General features: G+C 44.8%; 4 protein-coding genes and 1 long non-coding RNA gene across 6 annotated transcripts in view; 2 read left to right on the top strand and 3 right to left on the bottom strand.

Annotated features, from left to right (window-relative positions):
- LOC308396192 (disks large homolog 4-like) overlaps window positions 1-22328 on the top strand; it is a 78631-nt gene that overhangs the window by 5320 nt on the left and 50983 nt on the right. Inside the window, exons 2-4 of one of the 2 annotated variants that reach the window (XM_080881331.1) lie at window positions 18668-18921; window positions 19195-19399; window positions 21936-22119. In XM_080881331.1, coding sequence (XP_080737457.1) covers window positions 22101-22119 — 19 coding nt within the window. In that variant the 5' untranslated portion in view covers window positions 18668-18921; window positions 19195-19399; window positions 21936-22100. Of the gene's footprint in view, window positions 1-18667; window positions 18922-19194; window positions 19400-20400; window positions 20520-21935; window positions 22120-22328 lie in introns of those variants that run through there. The other variant, XM_080881332.1, reaches the window with a different exon arrangement.
- LOC308396484 (uncharacterized protein) lies at window positions 435-3665 on the bottom strand. Its single transcript, XM_080881825.1, has one exon. The coding sequence runs from the start codon at window positions 3035-3037 to the stop codon at window positions 1895-1897; it is 1143 nt and encodes a 380-aa protein (XP_080737951.1). The 5' UTR covers window positions 3038-3665; the 3' UTR covers window positions 435-1894.
- On the bottom strand, window positions 4030-6595 carry LOC308410181 (chymotrypsin-like protease CTRL-1; the record flags this gene model as incomplete). The annotated part of the gene is made up of 5 exons (XM_080903353.1): window positions 4030-4502; window positions 4588-4778; window positions 5234-5313; window positions 5430-5680; window positions 6588-6595. The coding sequence occupies 5 exons, from the start codon at window positions 6593-6595 to the stop codon at window positions 4322-4324; spliced, it is 711 nt and encodes a 236-aa protein (XP_080759479.1). The 3' UTR covers window positions 4030-4321.
- Window positions 6670-7719, bottom strand: LOC308396899. The gene is made up of 3 exons (XR_013971646.1): window positions 7602-7719; window positions 7041-7061; window positions 6670-6792 (listed from the first exon to the last, which is right to left on the bottom strand). It is a non-coding gene; the product is annotated as an uncharacterized lncRNA (long non-coding RNA).
- LOC308396793 (uncharacterized protein) lies at window positions 15440-18081 on the top strand. The gene is made up of 2 exons (XM_080882373.1): window positions 15440-15728; window positions 17239-18081. The coding sequence occupies exons 1-2, from the start codon at window positions 15674-15676 to the stop codon at window positions 17523-17525; spliced, it is 342 nt and encodes a 113-aa protein (XP_080738499.1). The 5' UTR covers window positions 15440-15673; the 3' UTR covers window positions 17526-18081.

Below are 22328 nucleotides of genomic sequence, written 5' to 3' on the forward strand. Positions count from 1 at the left end.
ACCTTCACTCTCCTCTGCACCTCCTCTGTCACCACCTTCACTCTCCTCTGCACCACCTCCGTCTCCACCTTCACTCTCCTCTGCACCTCCTCTGTCACCACCTTCACTCTCCTCTGCACCTCCTCCGTCTCCACCTTCACTCTCCTCTGCACCTCCTCTGTCACCACCTTCACTCTCCTCTGCACCTCCTCTGTCACCACCTTCACTCTCCTCTGCACCTCCTCCGTCTCCACCTTCACTCTCCTCTGCACCTCCTCTGTCACCACCTTCACTCTCCTCTGCACCACCTCCGTCACCACCTTCACTCTCCTCTGCACCTCCTGTCTCCACCTTCACTCTCCTCTGCACCTCCTCTTTTGCCTCCTCTCTCCTCCTCTCTGCTTCCTTGTTTCCCTCTTCGATCAGCTGCTCTGCAAACCTCTTGTACCTGATATAAAAGCTCAGTTCCTGTTTAACTGTTTGACAGGTGTGATAGTCACATGGTTTTGGAGAATGCATGTTCCCTCGGTGCGCAAAAGCAGAGTAGTGACAGAATTGATGCACATTATTGATATTTGAAGCACGTGTACCTGCACATTAACACACGGGTACTGTGGGATATATTTTTAAAGCGCTCGTGCTCTCGTCCACTCCCCGCAAAAAAATAGCAGCTGTGCGGCGTCTGTGGCGTCGGTGCTCTCATCGCCTGCGATGGAGTAAACATCAAAAGCACAGCTTTATCAGACAGGTGCAGTTTAATGTTGGCCGACGAGTCTTCAGTGTGTCGCACGACTGGATTTCTGGACACGCTGACGTTGTTGAAGTCCTGCACTGTTTCCACATTATTTCGGTGACTTTAACGAGGCCGTGTTTTATGAGGTCTCCATCTGAGAAAGGCTCGCCATGTCTTGTGATGAGTTGGGCGACCTCATAGCGGCTATCGGAGCCTTTTCCTGGACCTTTTGAGCATGAAATAAATACTGTTGCTGTGACCCTGCAGGAGAGCTACCCTTTGCTTTCTGCTCTGGCTCAGCACCAGTGTCGGATGCACAGGCCTGATGTTTGGTTTCATGATGACGTCGTACATTATCCTCTTTCATAACTGCCACAGTCTCAGTGCAGATCAAACAGACACACTTGAATTCTTTGAAGAAATATTCACTCTCCCACCGTGTCTGAAATTTTCTGCACTCACCATCCACCTTTCGCTTCTTTGGTTTTGACCTGTTTAGTAACTTGGGGTAAATTTCTTCTGTGATTGTCCTTTTTGGTGGAGCAACTACCTTGATCACCAGTAGCTCCTCCTGGTGTTAAAACTAAGAAGTGCAATACAATCAAGCAAAAGTTGAAGTGCGGGCCATATGTTATTCTATTTATAAAATTACTTGCGGGCCAATTAAAAATGGACCGCGGGCCGCAGTTGGCCCACGGGCCAGAGTTTGGACCCCCCTGGTTTAAAGGATTAAATTCAGCGTCTCTGCCGTTCTCTTTACCACTACACTCTCTGTCTCGCCAGTGTCTTATTCTAAGTGGGCGAGGAACGAGACATGTTCACTTACCTGTGTGTGAGAGAACTCCCTCAGTGTCCGTGTAGTACTGGTGTAGCACAAGTAGTGGCCTTGTTAGACCTGCTAGTGCTACTTCCTGCCTTCTTTGCATGTGGTACAGGCAGTGTAGTTACCTTTAACCACAGTCTGAGGACAGATGGGAAATATACAAAAAATTCCACCACAAAAGAAGATTTCAAAGGTTTTTCAAAGGAAACATTTATTTGTACAAAAGTATCACTTAAGAACACAACTGCATGCCTCTGTTTAGTTTGGATTTCATGGTTTAAACATATAAGGAAGTAATAGTAACACAAGTCTGAGTTCACTGTCTGTTTTCAAATGCATTTCAGAAGCAGGAAAAGTCCTTATGTCTCCCTCCTGTCCCGCATCCTCAGGCCGCTCACCCCGACTTCCTTGGGTGTGTCTGCAGAGATTCGACCCTCCCCCTCCACGTTTGCTGACATTAAAATATTGCCTTCTATATCCTCCTCTGCTTCCTCCTCTGGATTTGAACTGCCATCACAGCTGAACTGCAGGCTCTCTGCCTCCATCACTGGGTCATCTTCATCAGCTTCCTCCTCTTCTTCCACTTCTGTGTCCTCCTCCTCCATCTGATCTTCCTTGTCCTCTTGCCCATCCTCGTAAGTGTCCTCTTTAGGGTAGTGGAAGACATCCTTGTGCTCGCTGAAGCTGACTTGCTTCTTCCTGCTATTGTTACACTGCAGCTCTTTCTTCACCTCCAAACCAACTCTTGTTGTCGTTCTTTCAGGACCTGGCTGGGATGATGGAGGACGGAGCAAGTGCCTTTTCTCTGCCTCCTCCTCACCATCCTCTTCCTCATCTATGTCTTCCTCTACTGCCATAGCTTCTTCTATTCCCTCCTCTTCTTCCTCTTCATCCTCATCATCTTGTGCTTCTGTGTCCTCCTCATCTTCTTCCTCTTCCTCTCGCACTATGGAAAGTTTCCTTGCCATGACCTCTTCCTCCTCTTGCTCCATCCTCTCTGCTAGGGCCCCAGCGGTGGGCTGTGTGGGGGGTTCCTCTAGTTTAACCGTCTTAAACCCACGTCTGAGGCAGGGTTCATCATACTCTGGGTAGGTCTCCTCTGGGTAACCTTCCCAGTCTGCACCGTATGGGACCTCCTCGGCCTCCATCTCTGGGGAGGCTCCCTCCAATCTGCTCTCTTGAATAGGCTGTGTGATCTGTCTCAGCTGCCTGAGTAATTTCTCCTCCTTTTTTGACGTGGTGGTTTTACTCCTCCTTCGTCTACCACTCCCAGAACTATTGTTCCTCCTGGACACAATCCTCTCCATCATCTCTTCAGGTTGGAGAAGTCTCTCCTGCAGCCTGGCAAGCTCATTAGCAATGATTGTGTTCGTCCTGGTTCCCACGGTTACTGCAGAGTTCTTCCCTGGTTTATTAGCCTTCCCCCTACATGTCAGCTTATGTATGATGTAAAGGATGTAAAGAAGGATCCCAAAGCCATATAAGGGTATCACTTGAGTCATCAGGTTGTACTTTTTGCCTCGTCTTGTTTTTTATTTTTTTATTTATTTTATTTTTTTATTTTCAGTTGTTACAGACGGGACAGACATGAGTGAGGGATAGGAAAGGGAGAGAGAAAGAGGAAGGAAAAGAACAACAGAAGGGGAGAGGGACAGTGAGTAAGGGGGAGAAAAAATCTCCTGGATCACCTGTTGAGAGGAGAAGAATAGAAAACAAGCAAAAAAAACAAAGCAACATACTAAACACAACACCATCGCATTAATCTAGCTAAGTGTAAACAGCAGTAAATACTAAATATTCAATGTTGTTGTGCAGCACGCAGGACAGACAGCGCCCAATGTGCTTTGAAGTAGCAGCCAAGAAAGGTGTAATTTAAGTCTACGAGCAGTGAGCACCCGTGTGCACACCTGTGTGGATCAGCGCGCTTGTATTCAAAAGGTTTCCCCATGTAATGGTCTGCAAGAGGATGTAGAGAGCCATAGCCCCGCCCCCAGGGCATGAAGCAGGCATGGAGGAGATCCAGGCCCCAGACATCCAGAGGCCCCAGAGTGCGAGAGCCCAAGGAGGACCACCGGAGGGGCATCCGTGCCACCTTCATGGGAAGGGCTGAGGATCCCCAGACGAGGCGTCACCCAGTAGCCACCGAGCAGAAGCTATAGGGGGCTGCACCGGCGTGTCCGCTGGCTCTGCCGGCAGCCAGCTGTGCCAGAGTGAACCAAACCGCAGGCCCAGAGGCCGGAGGCCCGAGGGCCCCCCGCACCCCGGAGGAGGCCTGACCGAGCAACAGGCGCCAGGCCCCGCCAGGTAGCCACCGGGAGTGAGCCGGTACATACCTGAGCGCCCAGCCCCGGACACCAAGAACCACCAATGCACCGACCCCTGAGGGCATCAGTCACCGGCAGGGAGTGTGGTGAGGGGAGATAGGCCTTGGAGGGCCTGGGAGTTCCCAGAGAGGTGGAGTCTAAGACCCGACCTGACATATAGACACAGACACAAAGGATTTCAAAAGATTTTAATAGGTTAGTTTAAGATTTTGAGCAAACAACAGAAATAAGTGTGTGATAACAACATCTCACTCCTCAGAATTATGTAAGAAGGCTTCATTTCTGACAGTAAAGCAAATACAGACAGATGTGTAGAGAAAATAATCACATAAAAATAATAACTGTGCTAATAAGAAAACCCTCCTGATGTCCATAAATACGGTGGAATCAAAGGTTCCTAAAGTTATAAAGTAACATGTCAGGTAAAGTTCTTCATGTTTGAACTTGAGTAAATGTGTTGATCTAGTTTCCAACAGTTGCAGCAAACACATGGAGCAACACAACGAGAACACACAGTGAGGTGAAGTGAGTGAAGTGGATCAGGTTTTCACCACTGCAAAACACAGCCACACATGTCGGGGAAGTGGGAGGAGCGGTGGGAGGAGCGGTGGGAGGGGAAGTGGGAGGAGTGGTGGGAGGAGCGGTGGGAGGAGTGGTGGGAGGAGCAGTGGGAGGGGGAAGTGGGAGGAGCGCTGGGAGGAGCAGTGGGAGGAGCGGTGGAAGGGGAAGTGGGAGGGGAAGTGGGAGGAGCAGTGGGAGGAGCGGTGGGAGGAGCGGTAACTGTGTCGCTGATCCATTGCTGGTACTGGGACACAGGAGTGTAGGTTGTAGGAGTTACAGAGCATCCAGGCACAATGAGAACTCCACTCTGCAGCCAGACGGATCCACTCTGAGTCCTCAGTGGTGCCCCAACACTAAACTGTGGAAAGACAGTGATGAAAGTTATCAGGACAGATGTGTAACTGTTAGAGGTCGACCTTTGTCACCCACTAAAGTTTGAACTTTGTTGGTAGTTTTGTTACAAACTGCTTAAATAAATTAAGTAATAAATAAATTGATCGTCCCAGTATAACACAGTCAGTAACACTTCATGGATATCAGTCTGTCCACTTAGGAAACATGAACCACTGTGAATCCACTTCAGCTGCTTTGGTGCAATGAAAGTGACGATTCCACAGACAGAAAGTTTCAGGCAGCTCGTTTAAAGGAATCAGTTTCATCAAATAAATTAGAGGCTTTAGAAAAAACAACCTTTGATAAACATGAATATGAATATTTATGGTCAATTACAGCAAAACAAGCAAAGTGTGACTAAAGGTGAGATTATCTCAGTGACTGTCAACAACAGATTATAAGAAATAAACTTGTGCTCACCAAACATGAACCTGTCTCTCTAGTACAGATGATGCTGTCTGGGACCCGTGGATTGCTGGCTTTGCACTCATTGTTTCCCACTATTGGTACGTTTGCCTCCTGCAGGTTATTGCTAGTTGTAGAGAATTTAAACATCAGGCTTTTCTAAAGACTCCAACACAATGCTGTAAAGTACAATAAATATTTTATGATTTACTCGTGTAACCGATGGCCCAGCTGCTGGTCTCATTGTTGAAGGTGCTGTTTTGTGAGGCTAAGCAGATCGGCCGAATGTAGTCTGTGAAATTGACAGGAGCCGACAGCTTCAGAAGACAAATGTCGTTCTCACGAGTCGACGAGTTGAAGCCAGGATGGCAGGTGATGTTTACCACTGTGCGACTCACTTCATTTGGGTTTGGACCTGAGCGGCTGTTGCGGCCCAGATAGACCACCCTGCTACTGAAATCCCTTCACACACAACAGATATTTTTATTGTGCCTCATGCTGATCATCAGCACAGGGCAAAGCAGTCGAGTCACGAGTTTCCTTTGTTGTGTGTGTGTTTCTGTGTGTGTGCGTGCACAGGTGGTTGAACCTGCTGGCTCGTTACATGAATAAGTAATTAACGCTGATGGTCAGATTCATCCACAGCACTGAGTGCGTTCATGTTTCAGGTGCTGCATGGAGATCTAGTGTTTGAGAAGAGGAGCGAGCTCAACAAGCATCAGCAAACACACAAACTGTGCGTGTGCAGTTTGTGTCTCTGTGGGTGAGTGTACAGCTGGAGTATTCACCAGGAAGACACAAAATATTACCAGACATCAAAGTCAACTTCTGCTGATCCTGAAGGTCTCTTTGAATGCCAGCATTACAGAGTGCAGGGTGTGGATATCAGCCACAGAGCTCATGTAACATCTGTTTACATGTTGTTGAACTGAGCAGTGAGGTCAGCTGATCACAGCTGCACACAAACAAAACACATGACTGTGACTTTTCCTCACTGAGTCTTTGCTCTCCAATCTTAGTTTCCCAGCATGTGTTCATTAACGAGCCTCACAGAGGTGTGTAGTTGTTTGTAATAGCAGCAGCTTTATGCTAAGCTAACCATCTTCTGTCATCAGTGGACAGAAAAATCAATGCTTCTCAAATACAAGGACATCTATGAAATGACTTTATAGTTTAGATTAAACTAATGTGGCGTCTGGTTTGATTGTTGTGCAGACAACTTTGCAGTTCAGCACTTTGGGCAGCAGCTGCTGTTTTTAAATGTTAGAAGAAGTGAGGAAATATTAAAAATATCTCTAGTGCACATGAATGCTACACTTCACCTTCATCATCATATTCAACAAAGTGTAAACTGGCAGCACTGACTCACAGTGACATGGTGGATGCAGCTGTGAGCACCCACTGGTCGTTGATCAGAGACCCTCCAAACCCAAAACTGGTAGGCAGAACTAGAAATCCAGCATCAATGAATGAAGGCCCTCCATCAACTCTTATATCAGCGAACCAGGGCCAACTTCCTGCTGCAGCGTCACCAACTCCTGTGAAGCTGCTGTTCACAGCCCTGCTGCCACATGCTGACAAAGCAGAGAGAGCACAGCTAAACATTAAAACCACTGAGAGAGAAAACACTGATCAACGCTCTGCTGGGAGATCCTGAGCTCTGACATTCATGTGGAAGTTACTCTAACATCAGACTGTGCTTTACATGTGATCCACAGACGTCCCTCCTCTGTGTCAGAACAAAAATCATTTCAGTTTTCTATGTGCTCATTGCTGTCCAGCTGACAGAAGGAAGACGGGTTAAATGTCTTTGGATGCTTACCGGGCTGCTGTGAGTCACAACCTGAAAATGAGAAAACACAGACAAACCTGTGAAAGTAAGCAGTGATGGTTTTCTTCAACTCGAAGAACCGATCACACTAAACACAACACTTTAAAGCTGACTGCAGGTACAACCTTGATGAAGGTCAGAGTCGCCTGTGTCGTTACTCTGGCATCAAAGCTCTGGCATCGGTGTTCCTCACCAAATACATGTTCTCAGTTTACTCAAACATCAGTAACTGTAATATAAAGTTACTCTCTGCTGAATATCATCAACTGTTAGAAATCCAACACAACAAAGTAAACTAACGAACGCGACAACACGTCTGTAAAAGAAGCTGCTGATATCAAATAAAGAGTGAAGACGTCCGGTGACTGTGACTTCATTACATTATCATATTAAATACGATGCTGAATGACATTAATGCTAAATGGACTCTTTCCTTGTATCCAGCAGCAACATTTCGTTTAGAAACATTCGTACCTGTAATTAATCTCGTTCTTCTTCCAGCCCTGATAAAACCTCAGCAATGAGAGGAAGGAAATTCAAACAGTTTCTCACCTTTGCAGAAGAAAATGATCAGCACAGTGACGCAGCACACAAACTGCTGCAGAGCCATGGTTAACTGCAGCTGTTTCAGCTCACCTTAGACTTTAAATATGTCAGATGTATGTTCAGCTCCACCTGTTTCTAGAAGTCATCAGGGCCCCACCAAAGAATGCGGTCAGACTCGTTGGTCTTTGTGCTGTTTGGACTGCAGCTCGAGGCACTGAAAGTTGGAGCAGGTTTTTCAATCACAGCAACAGTCAGCTGGTGCTGCTTTATGCTGTAAGGTAGACCCTACAGTAGCAGGTAAAGTCTGCAGACTGCAATCAGCCCTGATCAGTTTGTTACTGCCGTCATGTTTTTGGGATTTGTTACGCACACTTTGGGGCAAACATGACACTTTGTAGGTTACAAATAATCCTGTTAAATTAACACCACAGGAGAGAGGGGGGGCAGTGTGTGTACATGGGTCTTTATGTCTTTGTGTGGGTCACTAGTGGGTGGGTGGATCAGGGGCTGGCTGGCCCTTGGCCCCAGTGGGACATGGTCACCTCTCCCCTCTGGACACTTCAGCCCCTCCCTGGGATGCGGGGGCTGGATTGTCCCCGGGGTCTCCCTCCATCTCCTGCTGGGTGTCCGTCCCAGGTGTCGTATCTTTGTTTTGGTTTTCGGTCTCTTACGGGTGCAGCAGCTGGCGACACATTTTATTTGTTTCTATCAGAAAGCCCTGAGACAGGTTTCCTTTTTGTTTTTCCTCTGCAATCTCTGCGCTCTCTGTTCATACTAAATCATTTAAAGAACATTTTAACGTCGCACTCAACAACAAACAAAAAGTCTCTTCAACGGCTAAACTGCTTTATATTTCTTCACGCCAATATACGAGCCACCAGTAGGAGTGACGGGGGCTGCGAGTTTGAGACTCTAGAAAGTGCTACTCAAAGCAGGAAGGTGCTCAAAAAGCCATATTTAGTTTGCTGTAATGTCATCAAATGTCAGTTTTGTACCAAGACAGAGTAGAAAGCACTGACCACGGCACTCTTTCATGGAAGTTCAACACTGACCCAAACACTGCCAGCACCCAGCATCACACACCAAAGGACACACTGAGCAGGTCCACCAGAGCTCCCACGGCTTTGCTCTCATGGGGTTTGAGCTGGTTTTGAAGCAAAACACAAAGTGTGACGAGGAGACGTCCAGGTTACTCAACAACAGCCACTTCTAGAGGGAGGTAGGCAGAGTTTGTGGACACACAGGTCTTTTTAAAGGAAAACAGCCACGATTAAGCTAGAGATTAATAATATTCTCCAAAGTGGACTGTCAGGGTAACATAACAGATGGATGAGCTTACAGATGACCGTGTTGCTTTGGTATTTAGTTTGTTACCAAGCTAATATGCAAATGAACGACTCTTTGCATGTGCTGCCAAACACACCTGTGACAAACATCTGGAGTATCTGGTTCTGCACGTATAGTGAGATGTTCTGGCATCCTTTTAATGAATTCTCTGAAGTCTTAAACAGATGACGCATGCTTCTCATCTGGGAGGTTCAGAGAGGCTTTGGAGCCCTGAGTTTTGTTCAGGTTTTGAGGAGAGGGTGGTGGAGGGAGGACAGTGGGGAGGACACATCATCTCGGGAAAATCTCCAACCACAGGCTCACGCTGTTCAGCATTAACTTTATTTACACGCACAGTTGTTGTTCTAACACACAGCTGCAGCTCTCCAGCTACCAGCTCCACATAGCAACAACATGACAGGACCCAGTTCAGTCTTTGTGACCTGCAGGTGCGTTGGCGTACCCTGCAGCCGCACCGTCGACCACGCCTCGCCACAGATACACTGCTAATTTTCTGGGGTTTTTGTAGGGACTTTCTTTGTTATGAGTGTATTTCAGCAAATAGAGACCTTGGATTATTTTTGTCATCGAATGACGGCCTGTTCCGGCCCATCGGTGGGGTCCTACACGAGTGACGACAAGGAGTTAGGAGGAACAATGTGTCAATGCTCCTTTGTTAACAACTGGACAATAAAGCCCCACCCCCAAAAATCAGGCCTCTAATAAATCGTCCATAAAGTTGTATTTTAATACAAACTTATAACACATGGCATCAAATATAATTACTATATACAGAGACAAGTTTGAAGGATAATAAATCCAGGCAATACAAGCTCCCCTCACATGTTATGTGTGACTGTAAATAAAGTGAGAAACTCTGATTGAGAGGTGGAATTGTTTCATTGGAGGTGATATTCTAACAATTTCATGGTCTGAGAATATAGTCTCCCTTTGGAAAAGGATAAAAACAAAAATGAAAAATTACTCTTCTGCTGAGACAGACAGAGAGACATGTTTGAAATTGGTTGTTTCTCCTTTTTAGATTAATTCCTAAAGTTTACAGCACAGCCGACTTAGAGTCAGAACAAATTCAATGAGAAACCAGGTAAACTGAGCCATGCTGTTTTAAATTCCTAACCATAACCCAACTGTAACTCTGACCCTAAAACAAAAATTTTGAGTTTCAAAATGTCCCCATGAGGGCTGTTGGTCCCCACAGAGACATGTAAACATGTACACACACACACAGAAGCAGGAGGGAGGCAGATGAGTAAGAGAACAGCTGCTATAAATGAGAAATGTTAGAGAGAGGCGTTCGTCACACCATAAAACTCTAGATCTGCTGTTCAGAATGTCGTTCTTATGCTTGTTCACAGCACGAGGTGCTAACAGAGCTTCAGCTTTTGGTCGACTGTGTGACTGATTTAAATTCAGTGCCACACAGACATCCACACAGGGAAAAGCAGGTGGTGGGTCACATCTGCACAGCATTATGTTGTAATCACTTCAAATTCATCAACAGAAATTTGTATTTTAAAGCACGAATTCTGGGAACTTTGTCTGAAATACAGCCGGCTGTGTGCTTCAACACAAAGTCGGTCTTATCAGTGTTACTGCGGGTTATGTTGAGGCACACCAGTGGTTTTCATCAAAATCCCTCTCAAAGTATAACAAATGCACATTTTTCTGCAGTCGACCTCACCTGATGCTTATCACAGCCATATTGTGTTAGTCAGTTCTCTTCTTTCATGTGTCATTATCACCTGTGTCCACCATGTTTCTGCAGAGTTAGTCGGTTTCTCCTCCAACACTCTGACAACAATGACACGTACTGTCAGTGAGCAGTGTTCTTTGGATGAACTCTGGACTTTGTGTTTTAAAACACTTATTCTGCAAAAAGTAAAACAAAAATCTTGTGTTCAGCTTCTCAGAAACACACAGACATCCCACCGTCAGGCCAATAAAACAGGTCTAACAGCATCACTCGTTGTTGACGATGTTCACACAGGACAGATTGTGTCATGTGACGGCTGTGTGCAGGCAGGAAAAGGACGCAAATGCAGACTCAACTGGGAGCGAAAAAGCAGCTTTATTGCTGGACAGAAAAACCACACAAGACCTAAACTGGGCAAAATCTAACAAAAACACACAGGACCAGACACACAGCATGAGGGGCGTCCCAACACTGACACAGAGAAACACAGGGCTATTTTATTTTTTACATACAGGTGTACGAAGGAGGGAAGATAGTATAGCCCTTGGGAGATTTTAACACCACATGTAAACCTGTGGCGGTCCAGTGGTGCCTAAACAATAGGTGGCATTAGGCATTGAGAAGGAGCAGTGTTTGTCCTTCTCATTCAAACAAACTGTAATCATTTGTCACCAGAAAAACAATCAGCTATTTTCAGTGGTGGACATAAAGGTTTTAATTTATTTTATAGTTTTAACATTTAATAAAAAATAAAAAATAAATATTATATTAACATCGGATGGACTAGACAGCTTCCTCTGACACCGACTGCATGTACACTTCAGAGACTGTAAATATGTGTGTCACTTTTAAAACTAACAAAGATTTGTGTGGCTATTTATTGCTAACAATGAATGACCTCACAGTTTATCTTAGGAGCACAAAAAGCACTCAGTGTCTCGTGGAGGCCAAATCCCCTCCAGATGTTATTGAGGAATCTGTCTGCCACTCTGGTTTTAATATAATGTGCTTAGTTAATTTTTTAGTTAATTTATTGGCATTTTTATTATATATTGTTTTTCAGATTAATTTATATCTCCCACTCTTCCCGCAAAGTTCAGAAGCTGAATATTTCACATTCATTTAATACAAGAACTCGTCAGTCACAGGGATCGGATACAGTATATGAGGAGAGGACCATGGAGGAAGAGGAGAAGAGGAGCAGATAAGTTCAACAGGAAGTTCAAAGGAGAAATCTGGACGGTCCAGCGGCCCCGAGGACCGTGCGATAAAAACTTTTATAAAGTCAATTAAATGAAACTTTCTTTTATACCTAACCATAACCTAACTGTAACCCTGACACTAACACCACATTTTGAGCCTTAAAAAGCTTACAGATGACGGTGTTGCTTTGGTATTTAGTTTGTTACCAAGCTAATATGCAAATGAACGACTCTTCGCATGTGCTGCCAAACACACCTGTGACAAACATCTGGAGTATCTGGTTCTGCACGTATAGTGAGATGTTCTGGCATCCTTTTAATGAATTCCCTGAAGTCTTAAACAGATGACGCATGCTTCTCATCTGGGAGGTTCAGAGAGGCTTTGGAGCAGTGGCGTGTCTAGAAAATTCTTGTTGGGGGGGCCAGGTAGGGGCACAGATTTGGAGAAGGGTGGCAGATGTAATTGGCAGATAATGTTAAAAACAAATCTACCAACCATTAACCATAATTCAATAACCCTATAAACCTAATAACCAAATGCACTTTTAACTCTTATTAGAATGAGATTTTAACCACTACGGTGCAAAGTTTTTAGATACTGCGTTGATAAAGTACAAGAGATACAATCAGTCAGTGTTTACTCAGCATTCAAGGACAGCAATATTTGCATAGTATTTTTACTGACATATAGTGCACATATGTTTTGGGCAAAAACAGTTTTGAATATTAAAATATGAACATTTTAAACATACAATTGGCAAATTAGCCAATGTAAAACTTTATCTGCCTGTTAAAAAAAGAAGATAATCTTCTCACAAACTGGTGTTTGATTTTGAAACAGGAAAAAAGTGGGGAAACAACTGAAAAGACTAACATTTGAATAAAACCTACTAGAAATTAATATTAAATACATTCTAACAACAGCTGATCAAGCTTAAACGTGCTGCTGTTGTTTAGCGCGACATCCGCTGGTTTCCTCTTTCTGGCGCAAAGTGGGCGATAAACAAACAAGAGAGAAAAGCCGATCAGCTGATCATTGATCAGTTTCATGATTGAAGTAGCAACAGGAGAGGGAGGGGGGAGAATGAGAGAAGAAGAGGCAGCTGTGCAGCAAAGACACAGAATAAATCCAGCTTTGTGTCTTTTTCCATTCTAGCTGAAGTTCGGGACAAACTGCGTCTCTTCTCAGCTCAATACGAAACGAGTAATATTTTCTCTGAATGAGGGACCATTCCATTTTTTACGGGACAGTTGGCAACTCTACTAACTAACCTTATGAATAAAATAAAGTTCACTATCAGTAACATCATAGCACCCACAGCTGTATAGAAACTCCGTCATGCTAGCTAGTACACAGTACGAGTTATTGCAACTGACGGTAAAAAGTCAGCACAAGGAAAATAAACTCCACCTAAACTTGGTTTATATCTGATCCAGATAGACTGCAGCTCATAACTTCTTACCTGAAGTTCAGTTCACACTCGGACCGGCGGCTGCCTCGGGTCTCTCCTCCTGCCTCCCCTTCCCTCATCCACCTGCTGGCCTCTGTGGATGCCCCGCCATAGCCACCACCAAACAACGGAGTTATTTTTACACATCTGCCTGCATCTGGCCAATCCACCACCTCTCATTGTTCATGCCGTTACAAAAGAAAAGTCATCAGCACACCGGGCAAATGGCCAGTCCAGCTATGTTAAACTGTTAATCTTTCGCTGAAAAACTGTTTCCTGCGGTGCCTCTTTCGTGCTTGGCTCTCCTACCTTTGCTAACGTGATGCTCATAGTGTAGAAGCCGGTGCTGCATTCACTTACCCTCGGATATCTGAGCTTCACTGTGAAAACATAATCGTACATTTGATATTTGATTGACTGTTATTGTTTTAGCTTCGGGGTGGCACCTGGGGTGGCCAGTCTGGTTGGGGGGGCAGGCCACCCCACTGGACACGCCACTGCTTTGGAGCCCTGAGTTTTGTTCAGGTTTTGAGGAGAGGGTGGGGGGGGGAGGACACATCATCTCGGGAAATTTCAGGCATAAGCCTGTGGTTGGTGACCCTGCTTTTCAGCATTAACTTTATTTACACGCACAGTTGTTGTTCTAACACACCTGCAGCTCTCCAGCTACCAGCTCCACATACCAACAACAGCACGACAGGACCCAGTTCATATCAAACGTTCCCTGAACGGCAGGTGCCCCCTCCGATAAAATCAGACACATTATTATCAGAGACGTGACGGCTGCTGGCAGAAGGACTTGAATCAAAGTGACGTCCTCTTTCTGAGTCAAACAGAGCTGAATGTGCTGCTTTCACTTCTTTATTCAGTCGTTCAGGTTTGAACTCAGCAGGTGTTTCTAATGCTGACCTGGACGACTGAGACCTTCACAGACACGTCCACCATAATATCCTGTTAGAACCATCAGAGCCTGCTGGATGTTACAGGTCCTCCAGCCTCACTCACAGCCACTCAGGGTGCTCAGCAGCCCCTGTGCTGGCCTCACTGGCTGCCTGTGTCTTTAAATTTCTTATGTTTGTTTTTAAATGCCTTCACGTGTAGACATTATAAAAACGCACTTTTGGGTCCACGTACACGTACTGGCCTCCGGGCTCGACGAGCTGCAGAGAGGCGTGTAGGACTGCAACTCTTCTTCACCGTCACAGCTTTGCTTGTAAGTCACGAAGGAGCCAGAAGATGCAGCGCTGCTGTCAGCTAATACAGCTGCACATCACTGACAACACACAGATGCTCAGGCAAGACGTTTATTGGTTGATTTGACTCAACGAGGACACACATGTTATTGCAGTGATTCATTATTCACTGGATCAGAGACTTTCTTACTGATCGTCCACAGAAAGTTTGTGTGAATGTTTGATCTGATGAAATCATTGTTAGTCCTGCAGCGTGTGTCAAGGCTGTGTCTGAGTAACAAGCTGAGCTTTATTAAACTCGAGGGGAGTAACAAAGATCACAGGAGGAAGCAAGAAGTTATCTATAAGTTTTCAATTACATTTGCTACACAGATCAGCAAAAGCACCACTGTGTGTTGGAACAGGAAGTGATGCCACAGAGAGAGCCAACACCAACTGACAGCACCGTCCACTTTGTCCATGTGCTCTGCTGAAATACTGACCCAATGAGGTCAGACTGGACTTCCTTTCACCAGCTGACTCTCCACGCAGGAAGCCCCTCAAACCAATCTTTGTGTCATTGTGGGATTGTTGTGTTTCCACATGTGACACACGTCTAAAACATGTGTTGAGAAGAGATTCCTTGATACAGATCAGAGTTAAAGAGAATACAGTTTGCTTGCAACATTCTCATATTGCAGTTAATGGGTGTAAGAATACAAAATAGAAAAAAGGCTGGGATGGGAACAAAGACCTGAGGTGCAGGCAGGAGGACAGTCAACCCCCAGGACAGTAGCAGGAGTCACTGAGGGTGAGGGGCAGACAAAGGGCAAACGGACACTACCTTAAAAGGAGATGGGGTCAGGGTGTCACTGTACTAGTCCATTGTGGAGGTGTTTACTGTAGAGGGGAGGAGACCAGAGGTTATAACTGTGGAGTTCTTTAGATCAGCCTTCAGCACAGGACTGCAGTGTGCTGATCTCCAGATGCATCTGTAAGAATAATAAAAGGATTGTGTAAAACATGGAAACATCTCAGCGTGATCTCTACCAGGACCAAAAGAATCACAGAGACCGGCGTTGTCTCAACACATGCACATGTGTGTTTAGCTGGACGCTGTTTGATCCTCGACATGTTTAAAGGTGTCCAGTCCTGAGACACTGGGGCTGGAAACAGCTGTGATGTCATTGGACTGTCACACAGACAGAAGTGCATGAAGCGAGCAGCCGAGGAGCCGCTGATGTTTTGGATTCAACAGCATTTGAAAGGTCGACACAGACACATTTGCACACAGAAAGCTGAATCTGTCATATGCCACAGTGAACTCACTGTTCAGTGTTTTTCAGGAAGCTTCTTAACTGCCTCTGCTGCCAAACAAGCAGCTGATGTCCTTGAGAAGAAGCTGAAGAAGTCTTCATGCTTTTATATTGAGGAGACTTTTCACTGCTTTTATTCCATCAGCAGCTCAACATCATGAGCAGCTTTGACATAAAGACATCAAACTCAAGCTGACTTTAAACTACTTTTAATACAGGGGCTCAAAAACAACAACATCTTTATTATAGCGCTCGGAGTCTGATGTTGGCTCATGTGCTGTCACCAACATGACGTTCTACTAGTCACGGCCTCAGCTTAACCCACTGATGCTGATCACACAGACCCACTAAAAGCAGCAACTTTCAAATCTCTGGATTCTTCTTGGTGGCTTTCAGATGAGCTCGTGTTACAATCAGCTGCTGTGTGTGTTGTTGTTGTGTAGCTGAAGCTCTGACTCACATTTCACATGTGACCAAAGGAAACTTGGTGCTGTGTGACACACTTTAGATTCTCTGTTGCTGCTTTGAACTCTCCAAACCAAAGAGCCAAACTGATGACTGGCTGTGCAGCTCTGACATGGCACCAAATGTCCCTGTTCTCAGCTGCTGGATGGACGTTATCAGAGCTTTTTAGTCCCACACGGATCACCAGGAGCTCCTCCTCGGTCTGCAAACAGGCTCAGCAGCTCTGATCCTTCATTGGAGTCAGCACAGAGTGTGGAGACATCTAGTGGTCGTGGAGAGTAGCGCCATCAAAGCTCTGCTGGTGAATGTAGTTACTGTAAGGTCTCTGATGGAGCTCTGTGATTGGTGGATCGTCCAAACTAAATCAAGTTATCAAGTTTCTTTGTCCTCTGATAAACCATGAAAGGACGATCAGCTGATCAGCAGTCAGGACATCAGTGTTGTGACATGAGTACTGGATCAAATTTGACCCTGAGCTTTGTTTTGACCTACAAAGTTCACATCCTGCTTCTTCTTCCAGTTCAAAACATGCAAAAGTTCATTGGTTTCCACAGCAGAGCCTGACACAGCGCTCCACGCCTTCTCCTCATCACATTTGTGCTTCCTGACGTGCAGCTGCTTCCTAAACTTCCACACTTCTAACTTCATTCATAGGGAGGAGATCACTCCACTGCACTGCAGACAGACTTCAGACTCTCATGAGTCCTTCTGAGGCTGATGTGGCTTTGCTTCCTGCTACATGACCATTTATTCACACCTTATGAACCAATCAGGAGCCTCCTACCTGTTCCCACAGCCGCCTCATTAATAACAGGAAGTCAGTGTTTCTGTGAGCCGACGAGCTGAACTCAGACGTCTTATTTCTTTCTTTATTGTATTTATTTATTTGACCTGCACAGTGATTTTATTTCTATATGTGGATATTTGATATTGTGTAACTGAAGCTGTGTCCACGTTTGATCTCAAAGTGACACATGGACTCTGTCTGTGTCCTCAGTTTCCCAGCATGCCTCTGCTGTGGAGCTGTATGAGGGAGAGCTGTTTGTCCTGCTGCCCTGTGAGTTTCCCACTTTTGAACTGGACGGCCCCACAGTGGTGTGGAGTCGCTCCGACCTCAGTCCTCCAACCGTCCACCAGCTTCAAGGAGACGAACCGAAAGATCCAAACCAGCGTTACAGCGGTCGAACATCCATGAAGACTGACGCTCTGGAAACTGGAGACCTCAGACTGAGCCTGACCAACCTCCACCTGTCTGACAGCGCCACCTACACCTGCTCCGTGTAGAGGTGAAGGGAGCCACCAGGCTGAAGAAGGAGGCCTATCGGGCTTGGTTAGCCTGTGGGACTCCGGAGGCAGCCGACAGGTATCTACAGGCCAAGCAGAATGCGGCTCCGCCATCATTTCTTTGCTCATCATCATTCACTTAATTGCTTTGATTGGTTTAAATCAAACTCCATTACAGGTTCATCTCCATCATATAACAGCATGTTGACTTTGGATCTGGTGTGCAGTGCCACCTTAAAAGATGAGGAAACTAAGAGATTACAAAAAAGAAGTGGAGGAGTTAAAGAGCTGCAGCAGATTAACAGTTTCTGACAGTCATGTGTTAGAAATAGGACGATTAGATGAGCTGAGGGATCCATCTACTGCTCAGTGAAGCCTCATCAGAAACAGTCTCAGTGGAAGGATGGCTCTATTGTTAAGGAAGGACACAGGCAGAAAGACTGGCGTCTGTCACACAGGAACTGGACTGAAAATCAGCTGCACATATTCATCAGTACGTGCAAACATATTATAGGTGTGGAATTCAGGACAGTACCATCAGAAGTTGATCCACTGTGCAAATGTCTGATTGGCAGTGGCTTCATTTTTCACTATGAACAAACTGCTAATGCAGCATCACAGGACGTCAGCCATGGATTGGCCTCCCCAGACCTCAACATTACTGAAACATCTTAACAGAGGATGGAAACAAAGGGAACCAACATCCAAGAAAAGAGCTGCTGCTGAAAACTTCCTCACAGAAAACACAAACAAGCGTGACTAAGAGACTCCAGGCTGTGCTGAATTATAAAGGTGGACTGACCTCCAGGGTCCTTAGTATCATATAAGCTCAGTTTGTGTCTTATATACTTTCCATTTATATAACAAAATATATAGAAAGGAGGGTGGTTTAAGATGTGTGTAGAGTTTTATTCATTATCTTTAGACAAACAAAGAAAGCACCATCCATTCGTCTCCAGTCTGTATGAAAAACAGGGGAAAGGTCAAATTAAACCTTTGAAATTCCTTTCACAATAAATCCATAAATAAACAAAATAAAACATAGAAAAGTGTTTAAACCCACTTTTCCATAAAGCTGTCAATAGGAAATGTTCCAGTAAACATGTCTGTGTTTCTGCTGTTTTCCTTTCATGCGTCCACAGCTGACAGGTAACCCTATTGGAGTCGCCATAGTGACGGGTGGCGTCTCAGCTTCAGCGTGTTGATGGGCACAGCCATGGTTACCACAGCTGGAGTTGGTGTACGGCGAGCTGTGAGAGGACAGAGATGGAGAACGCACATTTAACTCTTTAACAGGAGATACGTTACGACTAACAGACGACTGCTGTCTACATGATGTCTTTGCAGCCCTTATGCTACATGTTACACAACTTTTCTTCATGCCAACAAGACTGAGGTGCCACATAGTCGACACATACAGCTGATTATGATGCATGTTTTACTATTGCTATGTTCACATCATCTGCTTGGCTTTATTACTGAAAGCCTGGAGATCCTCTGACGTGTGCATGGCTGATGTGAAGTATGATTAGTCCTACATGACATCAACAACAGAGGCAATGAAAGCTTTGTTGTTAACAGGTTGTAGGTAAAGTCAAATGTCTACTTCTACACTTGTGTTGGGTAAAGTTCTTCTCACTGCAGCAGATTTATATCTGTGCTTTCACAGGGCGTGATGTGGAGCTCAGCGCTGAGGTGCAGGAGAGTTTCATTCAGTTCTCCCTGCTTCTCCATTACTTTACGGAAACTTGGGCCTGCTTGTGTTTAAACCCGTACGCCGCTGCGAAGTCTTCAAAGGTTTGACCTGGATACTGTGGCCCATTATCAGACATGAGGACCTCTGGGATGCCATGACGGGCAAAGAAAGATTTCAGGTGGGTAATGATATCGTTTGATTTTGTTCTATTTAACAAAGCAATCTCAACGAATCTAGAGTGATAGTCAACCGCGAGAAGGTAAGTTTTTTCCTTAGACTCTGCAGGGATTCTGCCAGTAGCCCTTGGTCAAATCCAGTGTCGTAAAGAAATGAGCAGTGCCCAACCGGTCCAGGAGTTCGTAGACCCGGGGCATCGGGTAACTGTAATGTGATTACTGAATTTAGTGCAGTAACACATTGCTGTGAACGTTACTGCATTACTGAAAAATGTAATGTGATTACTGTAACGCGTTATGTAGCTGTCTCTGGTGGATGTGATGTTACATGCCCGTGTAGAAAGGACGGCACTGGGCTTGCTCTTCTGGGTTGCCTCTTTATTCTGGTACAAAGATGACAGCACACTGTCGTCAACAGTGTTGGTCAAGTTACTTGAAAAAAGTAATCAGTAACTAATTACTGATTACCTCCCCCAAAAAGTAATCCCGTTACTTTACTGATTACTTATTTTCAAAAGTAATTAATTACTTAGTTACTTAGTTACTTTTTAAAAACCCGATTTACAACCTGAACAGGTGATAAATAGATCTTTCAGCCCAATTCTACTTTTTCTGCATAATCCATCATACAAAATGTAATCAAATGGAAAAGTCTCTTTTTTTTAACTTGTTTTATTAGTTTTAATCTTTTAACTTTATGCATCAAGCAAAAATTTAATTATCTGCAACATTCTCTGACTGGAAGAAATTAGTTTAACATTTAAACCTATTTTCTGCACATTCCAGCACATAAAATAAAATAGTTTTTGTGTTTACACTCAGTCTTTCAAATAGATGCAAGTAAAACACAGCAGAAAATAAATAAAGTCAAAGACTCAGCGGTCCTGTTGCTCTATTTTCACCTGTAAAGCAGGAGTGGGGTAGTTGGAGGTTTACCCTGGTGCAGGTGTGCCGCGGTCAGTGGAAGGATATGGCAGCTCTGTGAGTTTCCCATTACGTCGTAGTTACTCGGTGCTTGTTTGGAAGTTTAGGGGTTTTTTCGCTGTAAAAAGAAGTTTTCTTCCCACGCACAGCGGACACTAATGTTTTTGTCACTTTTTATGGAATCAAACTCAAAGTAAGGTCAGTGCTTCCACGCTTTAAACGCTGCACGCTCATACTCTCTCTGCACTCGATATGTGATCCATTGTTGATCTGCACACAGCTGGTAATTGTATTTTCTTATAAGTAGTACTAGCATGTACCCTGAAAGTTACAGGCATTTTGGTGCATTAACAGTAACTTTATTCACAAGTAGCATTGTTGGTTAGCACGCTAAGCTAATATTAGTTAGCTAGTCAGGCAGGTGCTTTCTGGCTCACCCCTAGCTCTAAAGTTTGTATGCGATTGTAACTGTTGTCACAAACGGCGCACTCGCTTATGTCACTGTCGTGAGACATTCTCGCAAAAGATTCACGGTTTTAGTAACGCAGTAACGCAGCGTTCCTACGGGAAAGTAAAGGTAATCTAATTACCGTTTTTGCAATAGTAATCCCTTACTTTACTCGTTACTTGAAAAAAGTAATCGGATTACAGTAACGCGTTACAAATAACACGTTACTGCCCATCTCTGGTCGGCAACAACAGTGTGTTGGCACAAGAAAGCAAGAGACAAGGCTAATAAAGAAGGTATTTGCTGAGGCATGTACTGTGCAGCAATGGGGAACATGAACAGTGCAGTTGCAGTATTTGTCCACCAGGTGGCTCCAGCTATTCATAAAGTGCATCAATGATTGAGGAAATTCATTATTATGCTCTTTTAATTAACTGTTACAGTTACAGAGTAACAAGGCTATTCTGTTTAACACGCTTCAGTCTGATCTCTGTTAGACTGACATGCTGAAACATCCTGCTTCATTTTAACCCTTCAAATAAAAATAAAGAGTGTATTTATGTCCAAAGACATGCAGCTTGTGGGGACAGGTTAATTGGATAATCCAAATTGCCACTATGTGTGAATGTGCGAGTGAATGGTTGTCTGTCCCTGTGTGTTAGCCCTGCGACAGACTGGCGACCTGTCCAGGGTGTACCCCGCCTTTCGCCCTATGACAGCTGGGATAGGCTCCAGCGCTCCCCGCGACCCTGAAAAGGAGAAGCGGAAGCGAATGGATGGATGGATGGATATTTATTTCATTTTATTTGTCAGTATAAAGCAGCTCAGAGCTCAGCAATAATGACGAAATTCTTATTTTCAGAACGTGTGATAACAGACGTGACACTTTAATGATCATCTATATTCACACCTCGAAGAATTCAAAGTGTCACCTGACCCATATCTAATCTGAGACGTTTTGCTTTCATCAGTTTTGACTTCATCCTTAATATTTACTCTGATCTGTCATATAAATCTGATCTCAGGCGTGTGTGTCAGTGTAGAGTTTTCTCAGCTGAAGGATCGACGCCTCAGTGATGCGTCTGTCTGTGTCTGTCATGGACTCTGAGCTTGACCCACACGTCTCAACACTTAATTACATTCATTTAAATGTTTTCCTTCATCAGCTCAGTTTAAACCACGGTGACTCTCACTGAGACGGACAGCATCGTCCAATCCCGTGAACTGGAGATGGGCGGAGCCTCAGTAAAGAGGGATTAGGACTCTGTTACCCAGAGTGCACTGCGAGTGTAAAATCTCCAAAGAGGATTAGTGAGGATCAGAGAGACGACATGCCGCTGAAGAGAGAAGGTGAGACGCTTTTTCCACATCAGCGTTCTGTTTGTTTGTTTGTTTGTTTGTTTGTTTGTTTGTTTGTTTTGTTTTAGGTGTGTGTGTGTGTGTGTGTGTGTGTGTGTGTGTGTGTGTGTGTGTGTGTGTGTGTGTGTGTATGTGTGTGTGTGTGTGTGGTTTCACTCCTGTGGTTCGTCCTCAGCCTCTTCTTCTTCTACTTCTTCTTG

This window comes from Rhamphochromis sp. 'chilingali', assembly GCF_963969265.1.
Source record: "Rhamphochromis sp. 'chilingali' genome assembly, chromosome: 1".
Taxonomy (NCBI): Eukaryota; Metazoa; Chordata; class Actinopteri; order Cichliformes; family Cichlidae; genus Rhamphochromis; species Rhamphochromis sp. 'chilingali'.

Coding starts and splice junctions, on each gene's coding strand:
- LOC308396484 (XM_080881825.1), bottom strand. CDS start 3,037: ATGACTCAAGTGATACCCTTATATGGCTTTGGGATCCTTCTTTACATC.
- LOC308396793 (XM_080882373.1), top strand. CDS start 15,674: ATGAAGCGAGCAGCCGAGGAGCCGCTGATGTTTTGGATTCAACAGCAT. Junction 15,729..17,238: donor GATTCAACAGCATTTGAAAG/GTCGACACAGAC, acceptor CTGTGTCCTCAG/TTTCCCAGCATGCCTCTGCT.